The 16,357-nt window shown below is 43.4% G+C and overlaps 2 protein-coding genes across 2 annotated transcripts; both read right to left on the reverse strand.

Moving 5' to 3' along the window:
• Nucleotides 1-895: 895 nt before the first annotated feature.
• On the reverse strand, nucleotides 896-5,592 carry LOC136766897 (alcohol dehydrogenase class-3). Its single transcript, XM_066720767.1, has 9 exons — nucleotides 5,505-5,592; nucleotides 4,228-4,329; nucleotides 3,881-4,022; nucleotides 3,505-3,592; nucleotides 2,933-3,152; nucleotides 2,571-2,831; nucleotides 1,856-1,991; nucleotides 1,397-1,535; nucleotides 896-1,145 (listed from the first exon to the last, which is right to left on the reverse strand). The coding sequence occupies exons 1-9, from the start codon at nucleotides 5,520-5,522 to the stop codon at nucleotides 1,121-1,123; spliced, it is 1,131 nt and encodes a 376-aa protein (XP_066576864.1). The 5' UTR covers nucleotides 5,523-5,592; the 3' UTR covers nucleotides 896-1,120.
• A 1,462-nt stretch (nucleotides 5,593-7,054) lies between these two features.
• LOC136766898 (alcohol dehydrogenase 1) lies at nucleotides 7,055-14,457 on the reverse strand. Its single transcript, XM_066720768.1, has 9 exons — nucleotides 14,356-14,457; nucleotides 10,348-10,449; nucleotides 9,491-9,632; nucleotides 9,186-9,273; nucleotides 8,636-8,855; nucleotides 8,205-8,465; nucleotides 7,966-8,098; nucleotides 7,527-7,665; nucleotides 7,055-7,246 (listed from the first exon to the last, which is right to left on the reverse strand). The coding sequence occupies exons 1-9, from the start codon at nucleotides 14,371-14,373 to the stop codon at nucleotides 7,222-7,224; spliced, it is 1,128 nt and encodes a 375-aa protein (XP_066576865.1). The 5' UTR covers nucleotides 14,374-14,457; the 3' UTR covers nucleotides 7,055-7,221.
• Between the last annotated feature and the right edge of the window lie 1,900 nt (nucleotides 14,458-16,357).

A 16,357-nucleotide genomic window follows, 5' to 3' on the forward strand; every position in this document is an offset into this window, starting at 1 on the left:
CTTTCACCAAAAAAAGGATACAAAGAATATCTTCCGCTCCTTGTTAATGTTGGTTAGTTTTAATTTTCCAGACAATTTGCAGAGAACCTGGTTTTAGTGTTGAAGTCCTGCCAGAAGTCTGGAAAACCAATTCAAATACTCCAGTACATAAAAGTAGTCTACCACTTTTTACTGACATTAGTATCCAGAGCACTGTTACAGTATTGGCAAACAGCTGAGTTTTAAATCTGGGCAGTTAATCTTCCATAGAACTGGCACTTCCAGCACTCGATTGCACACGAACGGCCAATTCCTGGCAGTTCAGGGTGTGCTGCCCTCTGCTGGCAGATTTAAAAAAAATTAACAACTGAATTGCCATTCCAGAGCTTGTAAATATCTGAAGCATTGCAACATAACTACTGGAGGTAACAAAGGAATAGGATTGATCTTCAAAAAGTTATTTTGCATAAACCAATTACATTCATACCTTTGCAAATATATTGTGTTCATTTTAACTACATTACCTTTATGTGATCTAGACCAGTAACTTCCATAATACTTATGAGGGGGGAAAAAAACCTGCACAGGCGGATTAATATAGAACAGTGCAGTGTGTGTGCAGGGGTCTAGCTAAGCCAAATCATTTCTGCATCTCTGCACAAGCTACAAATTAAATTAAAGCTAATAAGGACTTATTTTTCTTGTGCAATGAGCATTTAAACTGCTTGATGAAATCTACACAAGCATCAGCTTAAATGTTAACTTTAATAAATCAGAAACCAAAGAACCCTATTTGTAGTTTTCTGAAGCAGAAGACCGCGTTTGTGGCCGAAGCTGCCGTTTCAATTGTTCCATTATCAAACCTCTTAGTTTTATACAAGGGTGACAGGTGTGAATAGTCAAGACTTCGACCACATTTAGGTTTATAAATGCATTTACTTTCACAAAAAATAAATGGAACTAACCCCACAATGGTAAAAAACATCCACTGCAGTAAAATGTTAGTTACATTGCAAGTGACAGGAATTTATGCAGGTGCTTGTGCGAGTGTCGCCTAGTTTAGCAGGAATCTGAACGCTCTATCCAGATGTTAAGTGCTGGGGCAGGATAAGGCAGATGTGGCTGGCCCTCTCCAGAGGCTTCAGATGGTCAGAACAGTCCGAATGCTGAATTAAAAGCAAAATAAGATTAAAATAAGTGCATACAGTTAGTCAATTTATATAGCCTGACATGATTATAGGCTGTAGGCTCAAAAACTAAAGAAACCATGTTAAATAAAAACTAGGAAAAATCAGAATTCACCTATAGATCAATATTTTTTTTTTTTTTCTAAATCGAATGGACAGCACTATTTTGGGGACTGCAGGGCTGCTCAATTCTGCAGCTATTAAAAAGCATCTCACAGGTTGTGGTTTACCTTTTTCCAGCGTGCATGAGGTCGAAAGCCTCATTGACTTGGTCAAGCTGTAGGGTGTGGGTGACAAACTCATCCACCTTCAGTTTCTTTGCCATGTAATCATTCACCAGCTTGGGCACGCTCTCCACACTCTTCCAGCCTGCGGAAGACAACGCCACCACGTTCGGCCAAGGGTTTCACTTTTCAAACTACAATGCATCCACAGTACTGAATATTCCTCCTACATAGACCTTAACAGTTTAAGTACATACAATTTGTATTCAACCTTTGCAAAGTAGTATGGAACTCCAAGCCCGTACATGTATAGCCTATATACATTTCTAATGTAAAAAAAGTCTGATTATAAACAGTTAAGCAAAGCAAGAGAAATGTTGGTTTTGGGGCAGTTGATTTACTTTAACTGTTACAGACCCTAAAAAAGTTTAAACAATACCTGGGATTTAGCCGACAGCCACTCACCTCCAAAGGCAGTTCCCTTCCACGTCCGTCCTGTCACCAGCTGAAACGGGCGTGTGGAAATCTCTTGTCCCGACGCCGCCACTCCGATAATGACGCTGGTTCCCCAGCCCTTGTGGCACGCCTCCAGAGCCGACCTCTGAAACACAAGGGTCAGTAGAGGAGGAGATCTGAAAGCTTTCCCCTACCCTCCTCCCCCAGAATTGAAATTAGACCTTATTACCATCTCAGTTTCCACATTGCTTGGTTCTAGATTGAATGATTTATTACATTGGTATGGAGAGAGCTACACATTGAGCATTATTACTACCAAACACCGCAGTCGTACTCAATTGGAATAATACCAAAATTGCTCATTCAGCTCTAACGAAGCACTTGAGACAGTCGGGAAGTTCTCATCTAAAGAGCAGAGAAGATTACTCTGTTTGTCAGGCAAATACAGAAGGTTCCCCAAACTTTAAATCTCACTCTCCTGTTCTCTGCTCTGTTCTGTTCTGGCCTCGAACGAAGAGGTTTTTCTAAAAATCTGCATCTGCACCTGGCCTCTCGAGGGAAATACACAAAGCTTAAATTCATACACAGGTAACGCAATCTTGCTGCATCTATGATGACAGCTCTTGAACTACTCTAGCCAGAGAAACAGAAGTGCTTTCATTTCAAGTAAACATTTATCTCACAGACCAGGGCAAATCTGACTGTGGCGATTAAACAAACGCACCATGATGGCCACATTGCCAATGCACTCGAAGGAGTAGTCCACCCCTCCATCGGTCATCTCCACCAGCACCTCCTGGATGGGCCTGCTGTGGTCCTTGGGGTTGAAAAACTCGGTGGCGCCAAATTCCTTGGCCTTCTCAAACTTGTCTTTGTTGATGTCCACCCCGATGATTCGAGTGGCTCCGGCAGCCTTGCAGCCCATCACCACGGCCAGACCCACGGCACCGAGCCCAAACACGGCGCAGGTGGAGCCGGGCTCGACCTGAGTGTCAAGCAAGAGGCATCAGACATCTCCCAGAAGCAGGGTAGTACAAACACACTGCAGCTTTGTTTTCAGTACACTCATAAAACGGCAAACATTACCTTGGCAGTGTTGAGCGCCGCGCCATACCCAGTGGAAATGCCACAGCCCAGCAGGCACACCTTGTCCAAAGGGGCAGAGTCGTCCACCTTGGCCACAGAGATATCGGCAACAACGGTGTACTCGGAGAAGGTGCTGGTGCCCATGAAGTGGAACAGCTGCTTGCCTTTGCAGGTGAATCTGGAGGTTTTGTCGGGCATCAAACCCTGACCCTGAGTGATCCTGGAGAGACCAAGGGGAATGGTGGTTACACACGACACACTACATACTGAACACACTCCCTGCAGCTGGAGATGGAAGTCTCCCAACAGATTAGTTTGTACGACGGATGGGTTGTTCTGTGGCTTTGATCTACCCTATTAAAATAACATGCATTTGAGAATTGTATTATTTATTCGGTATGATACCAATTTAATTGAAGAATTTTGGCATGTAATCCTGCTTTAATCTGTACAATAGCAAACAGTTAGAGTACACTATAAAATGACCTGTGTGGCACAAACATGGTGCACACTAAACCATTTAATTAGCTTCCGACTGGCCTTTGCAATTAAATTACAGCAAACCTCTTTACCTGATCTTCTGACACAGATTGGTCTTGGGGTTTTTACAGAACTTGCATTCTCCACACTGGGGAATGTACAGAGGGATGACCTTGTCTCCTAAAATAAAAAGGGGGGATTGATATAAGACATTGACATTAAGAAATAAAATAAATTGGGCACTTTACAGGAAAATGATTACAATTAGGATTTTTCCCACATTATTCAACTATATTTGTATTCAAATATGCATTTCAGATTTTGTTTGTACATCATACTAAAAATGTGAGCTTGCATTACAAATACATGTTGTAGTGGCACAGTGAACGCACCGATGCCAGGGTTGTGCCCTTTATTCTTAGCACTGGTTAGTGTTTTGGTTTAGGGGAGCATCCTGGCCTGTCCCACCTGGTTTGAACTTGGTCACTCCTTCTCCAACGCTCTCCACAACGCCGGCACCCTCATGCCCCAGAATCACAGGGAAGAGCCCTTCAGGATCCGCTCCACTCAGAGTGTAGGCATCGGTGTGACACACTCCGGTGGCTGACAGCTGCAAGACAGACATTTAACACGGGCCAATAGCATCTGCAGACACCAAAGCATTCACATCATGCAACCGTGCAGGACAGCGGACGCGCTTGTGAACGCTAGACAATTTGGCAGCGCTTCTGTACTTGCAGCCCACCGCAGTGCTTCCATTATTTTGTAAACACCAGAAACCCAAAGAAAATGCATCCATGGATGTAAAGAGTTACCTTAATGCGGATTTCATTAGCCTTGGGTGGAGCCACCTCCACCTCCTCGATGGACAAGGGTTTGCCAGCCTCCCAGGCAACAGCTGCCTTGCATTTAATCACCTGCAAAGCAATTAAGAGTATGCAATTATGTCACAAGCAAATTATAATTCTGAATATACTGCTTACATTAGTCATATATATATATATATATATATATATATATATATATATATATATATATACAAACAGCTTCCCTTTCTTACTAGACAAAACGCACACACATACCTGCATAGTATTGTTTAAAACCAAATGAACCATTGCAAAATCAGTCATTTATTGTTTCGCACATTTAATGAATAAGGTCAGTTCTGACCAGACCACTGCAACACACACACCCTTCTGCTAAACCAGTTATACATAACCTAGCTGAAAGAGTTTATCCAACTCTCACCTTTCAAATCATAATCTGTGCATGGCTGCTTTGTGCCAGGTGTAACGGAGATAACAGCTGCCATGCAGGCCTGTAACTGCAACACAGCAGCGACGCTGCACTTTGCACCGTTAATTAGTCAGAACTAAAATGCAACATTTACCACCATTCAATCTAGCAGAAGAGCATGACTAAGATTGTTTTTAAAAATGCATATAAACCTGTAAATTAAAGTCACAAAAACTTGGCTATTAGACTCATTGTAGCTACGCTGCAATACCGTATCGCGTTTTTTTATTTTAAAAAAAGAATGCATTTAATTAAACAATTGCAATGTCTTATTTATTGATTGTACATGTGGCATGTCTTTTTAAATAAATAAATGCATGCATGGAAAAAGCAGGGCTTTGGCTTTTGGTAGATCAAACCAAAATAACTTGAGAGGGTCTGCTGTACCAGGGGACGGAGCCAGCGGAGCCCCTCTCCCAATCACAGCAGAACAGCTCACACCACTGCCTGCAATAGGTATGTATGCGTTAACCGTTTAAAGATACATAGTAAATAATAAAGCAACTCAACTGCAGTGCACTGATCACAAACATAGGCCATCCAAAGAAAATATTCTTCAAGTTCAAATACAATTACTTCTGTTGAGCCATTTCCACCAGATTAAACCCTAGAAAAGCCTTTACATAAATTAATAACCGCACATCATTGCAGCGACTGCTCGCTTTAGAAATCAAATTAATGGCCGTGCTGCCCCGCAGAAAGCATGCACCGAGCTGTAAAACTGAGAACAACCCGCAATCTAGTGCATTTGTTTAATTTTAATAACTACAAACCCTAAAGTCCAGTCCGCACTTACTTGACCAGCTGTGTCCATTTTCACCCCAGGAAAGAGACGGCGCGTCCCGGGAACCTGAATAAACCAATGAGCCAATCAGAGCAGCGCTGGTGCGTCTGCGCGGTAATAAACCAGAAATCCGTGCCGTGGAAGCGGCTGCGTGCGTGCAAATACAAGACAACGACCTCGGAGTAGTGATTGTGCAGATGCATGGGCTGCCCTGCTCAAGAGACACTTCAGAGGGACATAAACAGGGTTTGAGTCTGTTATGTTAGCTGTCAAGCGCCGTGCAGCGACCATTTGAAATGTTTACTGGACGTGTCGTTTCCTGTTCACTACACACGTCCATGCTGGAAGAGTTCAGCGTGCAAACCTTGTTTTAGTGGCGAAGAACAGCTTTGCAAACCCTGAAGCATCAGAGGCGGAAAAGCACAGAGCAAACTCACTGAAAGTGCACAGACTCCCTCCCATCTCTAAGCTGTCAGCAAAAGCCCTGGCTAGGTTTAAGGGACGGTGGGGATCATTATTGCAATAGTGTGAGGGTGTTGGGGAGTGTGGCTGTAGTGTCCTGTGTCCCCTGTCCTCTCCTGCGTCTGTCCCAACCTGGTAGTGGCCGGGGGAGACTGTTTTCCTGCCTCCCCCCGTCTGTCTTGGGTCACAGCATGTATTGAACTGTGCAGGAGCAGCAGCGCCTGTTTTTACCATAGTGTGCTGCTATCTGTGTCTGCAACCCCCCCCAGTTTGAAAGTACAGCATTTTGAAAAGGTCAGACTGGTGTCTTTAGTGTGCCTTATTATTTTCAGACTTAACCCTTTTCATTCCTCTTTTCACCTCCAAGAGAAGAAAGGTAAAAGGGGGGGATCAGTCACAAATAATGAAAATTAAAACATGTATGGAACTTTCAGATGTTTAATTAATGTGATGTCACATGTTCACAGCCTTCTTAATCGTCTTAAGTCTTATTCCTTTTAGTATTGTGTATTCCTGGTTGGATTAACACAGCTTTATATATTTTAATTGATTTTACCTGGGCCACTTGTTTAATCTTATTCAGTTACCCTCCTGTTTGATAAGTGATGTTAGTAAAGGTGCACGTGTTTGTCATCTCCTGCTCTATTCACATCAGACCGTTAGATGGGGATTGCACTACTTTGGTTCTTTTGTCAATTTTCTGTTTCGTTAATGTTTCACATACATGTTCTGTTTAATTTTGCTTTTCCAGACCCATTGTGTAGTTCTTCAGTTCAGGGTTTCTATATACCCGTCCCACCCTTTTCGAAAGTGATAATCATTTAAGAAATGGTAACAGTTTTATGATTATCACTGATATACCTTCATATTACATTATGTAATGCTCGATTTTTACGACAACGAGCTGTGTATCATATCCTTTAAAGGTATCATCATATTTGTATCATATTCTTTAAATGTGTCCATTGTGCAATCTAGTTTGTTGTTCACATAATCTGTACTGTGGGAACTACACTCAAACTACTGAAAACATGTATATGGTAATACCCTCAAATAGTTTGTTTAGGGATTAATTTGACAGTCAAGAACAAAGCTGGACAGATTCTTTCTTTTTCTTTATTTTGTCTGGCAGACATCTGGGCATACATTTTGGCATCGATTCCACACGAGGAGGACTCCTGTCATGCATGCAAAGCCATCTCACAGTCACTACCGATCAATCAGATGGAAACATGAAGGAACTTCTGTGAGATTCTTCTTCCGTTTCTTACATGTTCAAAACGGTTCGAATGCTGAAATACAAGACAGATTAAAAAGAGATCAATGATAGAAAAGAAAAATCCGTATTGCAGTGAGTGTACAATATTGATACAACCAACCAAAGGAAAGATAATTCGTAACGGTGCAGTTTATACAAGTCCCAGCAGAAGATACGGAACCGCAGCTGTTTTCAAGAACTGGAATCTATTGTTCTTCGATACCGCTGGTCCTAGTATGGATCTAGAAGAGTGTGGACCACCTTACAGTAACGTTTTCACAGATGTGTACCTTTTGAAAATAGTAATATGTTACCTTTTCCCATTGGTCATGAGATCGAAAGCCTCATTCACTCTGTCCAAGGGCATTGTGTGGGTCACAAACTCATCCAGCATGATCTTCTTTTGCATGTAGTCGTTCACCAGCTTGGGCACACTGTCCACACCCTTCCAGCCTGGGCCAAAAAGAAATATTTGTCTGCCCTAGAAAGTCCTTTCCTCAAGCTGTGTTTTGAAGTCCAAGAAGAAACAGAGAACACAGGCGAGCAGGAAAGGAACAGAAATAACTGCAACCCAAATTTATCCTGATGCCTAAATTCAAATCTCCCTTTTGGATTGATCACCTGGTGTAAAATGTATGATTTATTAATAATACATTTCTATTACATTTTAAGCTTAATAAGAGAATGGGGGTGTGTAGCTCCAGTGAATATATTACATATAACATTAACTTTTGTAAGAATAAGACTGCGCACCTCCAAAAAAAGTTCCCTTCCAAGTGCGCCCAGAAATCAGCTGAATTGGCCGGGCAGAGAAGTCATGAAGGTCGGTCCATCCCACCAGGACACTGACTCCCCAGCCTTTAATACATGACTCAAGGGCGCTCCTCTGCAAGTCAAGGAAAAAGACACGTTCAGGAAATTGAACAGCTTGGTTCTCACTGTTCTCACATCATGTAGTACTGACTTCACAAGAAAACTAAACTGGGACTCACCATGACAGCCACGTTGCCCACGCACTCAAAGGAGAAGTCCACCCCTCCCTTAGTCATCTCAATCAGCACCTCCTGGATGGGTCTGCTGTGGTCCTTCGGGTTGACGAAGTCGGTGGCTCCGAACACCTTGGCCTTCTCGAACTTGTCTTTGTTGATGTCCACCGCAATGATCCGAGAGGCTCCGGCTGTTTTGCAGCCCATCACGGTGGCCAGACCCACGGCACCGAGCCCAAACACCGCACAGGTGGAGCCGGGCTCGACCTAAGGGCAGGGGCAGTAGACCTTGATCAAGCTAGGTAGCTTTAGGTAGTAAGAAATGTGAAGAACAGGAGCTTAAGTGTCCTTTTACACACAGATATTCCCTCTGTGGTTACGCTTTACATACATTCATCTAATGAAACTATTACCGCTTGTTCCCGACTGAAGCTCACCTTGGCCGTGTTAATTGCAGCTCCGTAGCCCGTGGAGATGCCACAGCCCAACAAGCAGACCTTGTCGAGTGGGGCGGCGTCGCTGATCTTGGTCACAGCGATTTCTTTAACCACGGTGTACTCGGAGAAGGTGCTGGTGCCCATGAACTGCAGGATCGGTTTGCCTTTGCAGGTGAATCTAGTGGTGAGATCAGACATCTCACGGTACCGCTCAGCAGACCTGTGAAGGACACGCGCCCGGTGTTACCTTTCACACGTCCTGCTTTGCGTGATCCTGTTTCTGTCAAAACTGAGTTATATGTTCTCATTCTTAATTAATAGAAATCAAAGGAAGAGCAGTTATCAAATGTTTCCACATCTCCCGTATTAACTCATTTCAATCAAATCGTTTTTTCTAGTCTAAATCAGTGTTAAACAAGCGTTGTAAACAGTTTATGTTTTTTTTTTTTTTTTCAATCTGACTTCAATTACTCTTGCAACCACAAATGCCATGATGGTATTTGGCATCTGCTGATCCCAGATGATTCATTCAAATGTCTAAAATGTTTACCAGCTCTTCTCACACAGATTGGTTTTGGGACTGAGGCAGAACTTGCATTCTCTGCACTGGGAGACAAACAGAGGGATGACCTTGTCTCCTGGAGAAGGGGAAAGAAAGCACAATTAGGCCCAGCAGGCGCCCGCTGTGAGCTGCTGTGAACGTCAGGGCCTTCGGTGCCATGTCGAAACACACGTGTTCGTTCTCAAACCGTCCGAGTCCGTAACATGAGCCGCGTTGAAAGCAGCTTGTGCAAACTGAGCAGTTTCCATGGATAACCGATTACATGCAAGATGTCTAATCAGAACGGTCTTCACCTGGCTTGAATTTGGTCACTCCTGCCCCCACGCTCTCCACAATCCCAGCTCCTTCGTGTCCCAGAACTGCTGGGAACCCCTCCTTTTTCTTTCCCTCATACAGGAAGTACAGGTCAGTGTGACACACTCCAGTTGCAATGATCTAGAGCAAATCAGATTGATCATAGTCAACAAAACCAGTCTGCACCTCCACCTGAGACACGGAGACTTTGCTGGTGTAAGACTCACTCATGTCCTGGATAAATCTGTACTAGAGCAGCACAGATGTGTTCTGGGGAAGCTGAAGATAGCTGAGAAGATGCTCTTCCAATGTTATGTAAATGTTAAGTACATCACTGGTCTACTGGCAGGGAGATATATCTAATTATAGTATTTTAAATGATTTGAAGATTTTTTTTAAGACAAGGAAATCAATTTTCACTCCTCACTCCTGTTCATCCATGTAGCCACACTATGCACCACGTGATCTACAAGATGTGTGGGTTTTGTTTTGGATACTCAGTCTTGAGTCATATCAGAAATGATTGCTCTTATTATTTGTGTTAACTGTCCCTTTATAGGATCGGCTAAAGAATGTTAAAATCTTGTTAATGCACTTTTAAAAAGAACACTGCGTATGCATTTTATTCAACATATTTCAGGAAAACAGTTCATGTTTATTTAATAATGAAACTCAAATATAATAAACTGAGTGACAATTCAAATAGACTATAGTTTAAATGTATTATTTTCTAAAGCAGTAATCCATTGACTATATGGATAACATAATGTTATAATATCTTTTAATGCCCAGTTTAAATTTGTTTTGCTCCGTGATGACTTTAATCATTGATGTGATGTGAGGAGGGGGATGTCACCTTAATGCGAACTTCATGAGCTTCTGGTGGTGCCACCTCAATCTCTTCGATGGTTAAAGGCTTGTTAGCTTCCCAGGCTACGGCAGCCTTGCACTTAATAACCTGCAAAGAGGATCTGGTTACACCTTGCAATCCACCACATGAGCAGGAAGATCATTTACCTTTTTCCCTCGAACCGGAATCAAACTGCAGTTGTATATTCATGTTGCTTTACATACAGGGTGAGATTTTGTTTTAGGCAGCTTGAGCTCACATTTGTGTGTTTGCCTCATTTACAGCAGTTCCAGATATAGCACAATGCTTTGCAGGGCTTTTCATATTCAGTTACATTAAAAAATATAAATAAGCAAAAAAGCAGAAACTGGTATCTGGTGATTAAGGCATAAGTCATGTTTATGTATTTATGAATGGAATATGATAGGTTTTTATTCATTACAAACACGGTGAGCATTTAACTTTTTTTATTTTGTTTTTACTTTGTTTCTGACAACTAATTTCAATAGTGAAATGTATGATACATTCAGGAGAAATGTAACCAAAAAGCTATGTAATAATACATTTAAACTTTAGCATATATAATACATATGCAATTCAATGCCTTGTTTTTGCAGCAATACATGTATTATGTTAATTCAACTACAAAAATAGTTTTTTCAAAGACCTATAACATTATTTAATATAGGTTCAGTCTATTATTGGAGGAAAAAATGATCATAAAGAAACTAGTACCAGTACAATCTTTTGATATACATTCATAATACTTGGAAGTTCTTTGAAGATGCTCGCAACACCATTCTGCAAGAGTTTCTCTAAATTATTTGAAAGTGTCCCTGGAAGAATTCCAGTTGTTTTGAAATAAATTATTTGAATACTCTATTAGTTTATAAGATCAATTGTGAATCAATTTGGTTAATGCAAGTTTTTTTTTTTTTTTTTTGCATAAAGATATATTCATATTGAATACAAAGTGTTACTGTTAAGATTTCTAAATATTTTATTTTATATAAAGATAGTGCAACATTTGCAGGTGTAAATCTAATGACAAGACGCCTGGCAATGGTTTAAGTTGGTTAAATTAACTGGTTCTGGTTTCAGCTTTCACTGCAGAACAAATATTGCCAAATTAAAATCATGTAAGCCTTTGTAAATATCGCTTTGATTTCAGATATGATTAACATTACAACTTTCAAAGTTTTCTTGATAGATTTTTTTTTTAAGGACAATTGTAGCTGAAGGGTACACATTCATGCATTTATATATATATATATATATATATATATATATATATATATATATATATATATATATATATATATTTCTATTCATACTGAAACAATATTGGCAATTTTGCTCATGTTTATTTGGAGTTAAATATTTGACAGCCATCTTGTGAATGGATCAGCACAGTAAAGTGTACGGAGACATTTAGCATGGCTTAAAATACAAACTATTACTAATCTTATTTTATTGCACTTATAGTTGCAGCTTCAGTTATCACACCCACAACTCTACAATTTTAAATTTGTTGCATATGAACCATAACAGTTTATTGTCTAAAATAAGTGCTTGAGGCGGATCAAGTCAAACTAAATGTTTATTCTCACAAGCAATTAATCTTGATCTGCAATCTGGGGCCGGTTGCATAAAACTATATTAGACTGGTCTTAATTTGACAGTTAGACTAGTCTATGCAAGTTAGTCAGTTTCATAAAATGAAGACTAAGACTGAACCTGAAAAGTCAGCCTCCTCCCCCCCAGGCTAACTTGGATCTGAAGTATTTCTTTCAATTGAAACCGCTGGCCGAGTCTACAGACTCACTGCTGCTCACAGGCAGGCGGAGCCCCCGCTGCCCCGCACAGCCGGCAATCACACACGCCGCTGCCCCGCACAGCCCGCACACCCCACTGTCACACACCCCGCTGCCCCGCACACCCCACTGTCACACTCCCCGCACAGCCCGCACACCCCGCTGCCCCGCACACCCCACTGTCACACTCCCCGCACAGTCCGCACACCCCGCTGTCACACTCCCCGCACAGCCCGCACACCCCACTGTCACACTCCCCGCACAGCCCGCACACCCCGCTGCCCCGCACACCCCACTGTCACACTCCCCGCACAGCCCGCACACCCCGCACACCCCACTGTCACACTCCCCGCACAGCCCGCACACCCCGCTGCCCCGCACACCCCACTGTCACACTCCCCGCACAGTCCGCACACCCCACTGTCACACTCCCCGCACAGCCCGCACACCCCACTGTCACACTCCCCGCACAGCCCGCACACCCCACTGTCACACTCCCCGCACACCCCGCACACCCCACTGTCACACTCCCCGCACAGCCCGCACACCCCGCTGCCCCGCACACCCCACTGTCACACTCCCCGCACAGTCCGCACACCCCACTGTCACACTCCCCGCACAGCCCGCACACCCCACTGTCACACTCCCCGCACAGCCCGCACACCCCACTGTCACACTCCCCGCACAGCCCGCACACCCCGCTGCCCCGCACACCCCACTGTCACACTCCCCGCACAGTCCGCACACCCCACTGTCACACTCCCCGCACACCCCACTGTCACACTCCCCGCACAGCCCGCACACCCCACTGTCACACTCCCCGCACAGTCCGCACACCCCACTGTCACACTCCCCGCACAGTCCGCACACCCCACTGTCACACACCCCGCTGCCCCGCACACCCCACTGTCACACACCCCGCACACCCCACTGTCACACTCCCCGCACAGCCCGCACACCCCACTGTCACACTCCCCGCACAGCCCGCACACCCCGCTGTCACACACCCCGCTGTCACACACCCCGCTGCCCCGCACACCCCGCTGCCCCACACACCCCACTGTCACACTCCCCGCACAGCCCGCACACCCCACTGTCACACACCCCGCTGTCACACACCCCGCTGCCCCGCACACCCCGCTGCCCCGCACACCCCGCTGTCACACACCCCGCTGCCCCGCACACCCCGCTGTCACACACCCCGCTGTCACACACCCCGCTGCCCCGCACACCCCGCTGCCCCGCACACCCCGCTGTCACACACCCCGCTGCCCCGCACACCCCGCTGTCACACACCCCGCTGCCCCGCACACCCCCCTGTCACACACCCCGCTGCCCCGCACACCCCACTGTCACACACCCCGCTGCCCCGCACACCCCGCTGTCACACACCCCGCTGCCCCGCACACCCCGCTGCCCCGCACACCCCGCTGCCCCGCACACCCCGCTGTCACACACCCCGCACACTTCTATAACCAGCTCTATAATTGACCTGCACTGCTGTCAGTTGGAAACTTTAATTTATGGCTGATTAGTACATTTGTGCTGTATTTATCGCTTGTATCACCCTAGACAAGGGTGTCTGGCAAAGGAATAAATAATCATAAACTGCGCTGAGTTCAGTGCGCAGATGTTTCCTCTTAAATTAGCACATTGTTGAATAGTCTCTCCTGTCTCTTAGACAGCACACAGCGCAGTTAACTTTCTCATTTTATCCCATGGCTTGTGTTTGAATGCGTTATTGAAAGTTTCCGAAAATTATACATTTGCGACCAAACTATACATTTTTGTGCATTATAATTATATTTCAATAAATGTTCAGTTAACTGGGATCATCGCTGTTAGAGAAACATCCGCCATTATTTTTTAAGTGTCTTAACATTTCCAGAGTGCAGTGCGCGATTGACTCGGTAAGACCAGTCTGAGACCAGTCTGAGACCAGTCTGACACCAGTCTGAGGGACAGACTGGTTTATGCAGCGGTCCTACCTGACTGTCTGTCGTTAGTAGGACTTATGATTATACTAAGACAAAGTCTATGTTTATGCAACTGGCCCCTGTTTCAGGTCGTCTTTCCTCATCTAACATGCATTTAAATTGTATTGCACAACAATCTAAAGCACTGCTGTTTATACATTGGTAATTATATCAGTTACACATTTAGACTATGCTATAAAGTAATTAAAATCAAAATCAAATACCTTTCCAGTAGTATCCATGACTCACAGTAGGCTGCCCGCAAAAGCCACAAAAAAGAGACCAGGACGCTGCAGCACTTTCTATATGATTTTCAGTGCAGAGAGATGGGCGGTCTTTATTTGCAGAAGGCTGGCTTTGGATTTAACTTGTCAATGTTTCACTCATTTACAGGATTCAAATAGTTAAAAAAAAAAAAAAAAAAACACATTCCTGACCATCTGGGATCCAGCTCATATACCAAGAAAGGCATGATTCAGTCTGGTAGACAGCCTTCTGCATATCAATATATAACTACACGTTTAATGCTAATTCTGTACTGTAAGGGTTCATAAAAAACCTTTGGAAAAGACAAATGCATTTTCATGCACGTTTTATAGATAACACACTCAAAGATGTATTATTAACCAGGTATGCCTAACCAACACACCTTGCCAATATTTAACAAGTCTGTTGCAGAAAAGGAGAGTCTTGTGTGCAGTTACTGTAATCTGGTTGCCTTCCCACTATAGTCACATTATGTCCAGTACTCGATGCACTGTTGGATTTTTTATTACTTGATTTGCACCACCTCTTGTCTCCTTGTTTTGGAGTCTTTGTTTTGCCTACATGTACATTTGAAGCACTAAATTAGCCTCAAATGAAGTCTCACGAACACTAATCTGAGCATGCACACTAAAAGTGGAGCCTATTATAAGGTAACTGGATCTAGACAATGAATGTAAAAGTAACTTAATACCCAAATTTTGTTCAGAAAATAGAACAATAAAAAGTTTACTCTATATCTTAAATGACCTATTTAAAGATACACCTGGTTCTCAACCTGTTAAAGAACAGGTGCGTGTGTGTGTGTGTATCTTAATGGATGCAGGGTTTAGAAATGCTGTGTGTTTGGGGATTAGGGAGAAATCGCACGGCCAGAACACGTCTAATGATTAACCCCAACATCTACAGCTGATTGAACGATTATTTCGCTGTGTGCCAAGTTGATTAGCAGAACAATGAGAATACGCACTGCAGACGGGTAGATCTGGATCCAAGGCCCATACGAGAACCATCAAAGGCTGCAGCGGCTCCATCTGGTGATTAAGGCTTAAATCATGTTTGAATGGAATATTCGCCGCTGGTAGGTTTTTATTCATTACAAACATTTTGAGCATTTAACTCATTTTACACACAACGTTTACATATTGTTCTTACTTGAATATACTTTGTTTCTGACTTCAGTTGTGACATGTACAATACATTGAGGGGAAATGTAATCAAAAAGCTGTGTACGTGGGGACTTGTCTTCAAAATCATGAAGGGCATCGACCACATCAAACCAGAGGAGCTTTTCCAGATCAGCAGGGACACACGCACCCGGGACACAAATGGAAATTGAGCTTCAAGGCATTCAAGACAGAAAACAGGAGACACTTCTTCACACAGAGAGGCGTCACAATCTGAACAAACTCCCCAGCGATGTGGCTGAAGAGACAATGTGGGAACATTCAAAAACAGACTGGATAGGATCCTTGATCACTTAGTTATTAATGGACAGCAAACGAGCAGGATGAGGTGGATGGGCCACTGTCTTATGTTCTTATGTAATAAACCTTATAAATCAATGTGTATTATTGAACAATGATGAAAGACTGAAAGTAGAAAATTGATACAATACCTTGTGTTTGCTGCCATATTTGGATTATGTTAATGAAACTACAAAAAGTTTTCGCACACCTAGAACAAGTTTAATCTAGGTACAGTCTCATCGCTGAATAATTGTCCTCATAATTAACAGATGGGTGTCATGAACAAAACATGTACAGAGCACACGAGCACTCAGACTCTGGGCTTTACAATCGACAGCACTCAGAGCAAGAGCCGCCGCCGAAGCAACAACTGAAATCTATGTTATGCACGTTCAGCAAAAAAACGATTTTATAGTAAGTATGCCTTTCTCCTTGCAGTGTCAGAAGCAGCATCTGATCAATTTGTTAAAATAAAGGTCTGAAGAATCTCAGA

The sequence above is a fragment of the Amia ocellicauda genome, chromosome 13 (genome assembly GCF_036373705.1).
Source record: "Amia ocellicauda isolate fAmiCal2 chromosome 13, fAmiCal2.hap1, whole genome shotgun sequence".
Lineage (NCBI taxonomy): Eukaryota > Metazoa > Chordata > Actinopteri > Amiiformes > Amiidae > Amia > Amia ocellicauda.

Bases quoted from the DNA above. Each gene is read 5' to 3' on its own strand.
- LOC136766897 (XM_066720767.1), bottom strand. The intron at 3,153-3,504 runs GTAAAGAGGTTT...TGGTCTCTCCAG, and splicing joins AATCTGTGTCAGAAGATCAG to GATCACTCAGGGTCAGGGTT. The intron at 1,992-2,570 runs GTGCGTTTGTTT...CTTGTGTTTCAG, and splicing joins TTGGCAATGTGGCCATCATG to AGGTCGGCTCTGGAGGCGTG.
- LOC136766898 (XM_066720768.1), bottom strand. The intron at 9,633-10,347 runs GTGACATCCCCC...GATTTGCTCTAG, and splicing joins CTCATGAAGTTCGCATTAAG to ATCATTGCAACTGGAGTGTG. The intron at 8,099-8,204 runs GTGAGTCCCAGT...CTTGACTTGCAG, and splicing joins TGGGCAACGTGGCTGTCATG to AGGAGCGCCCTTGAGTCATG.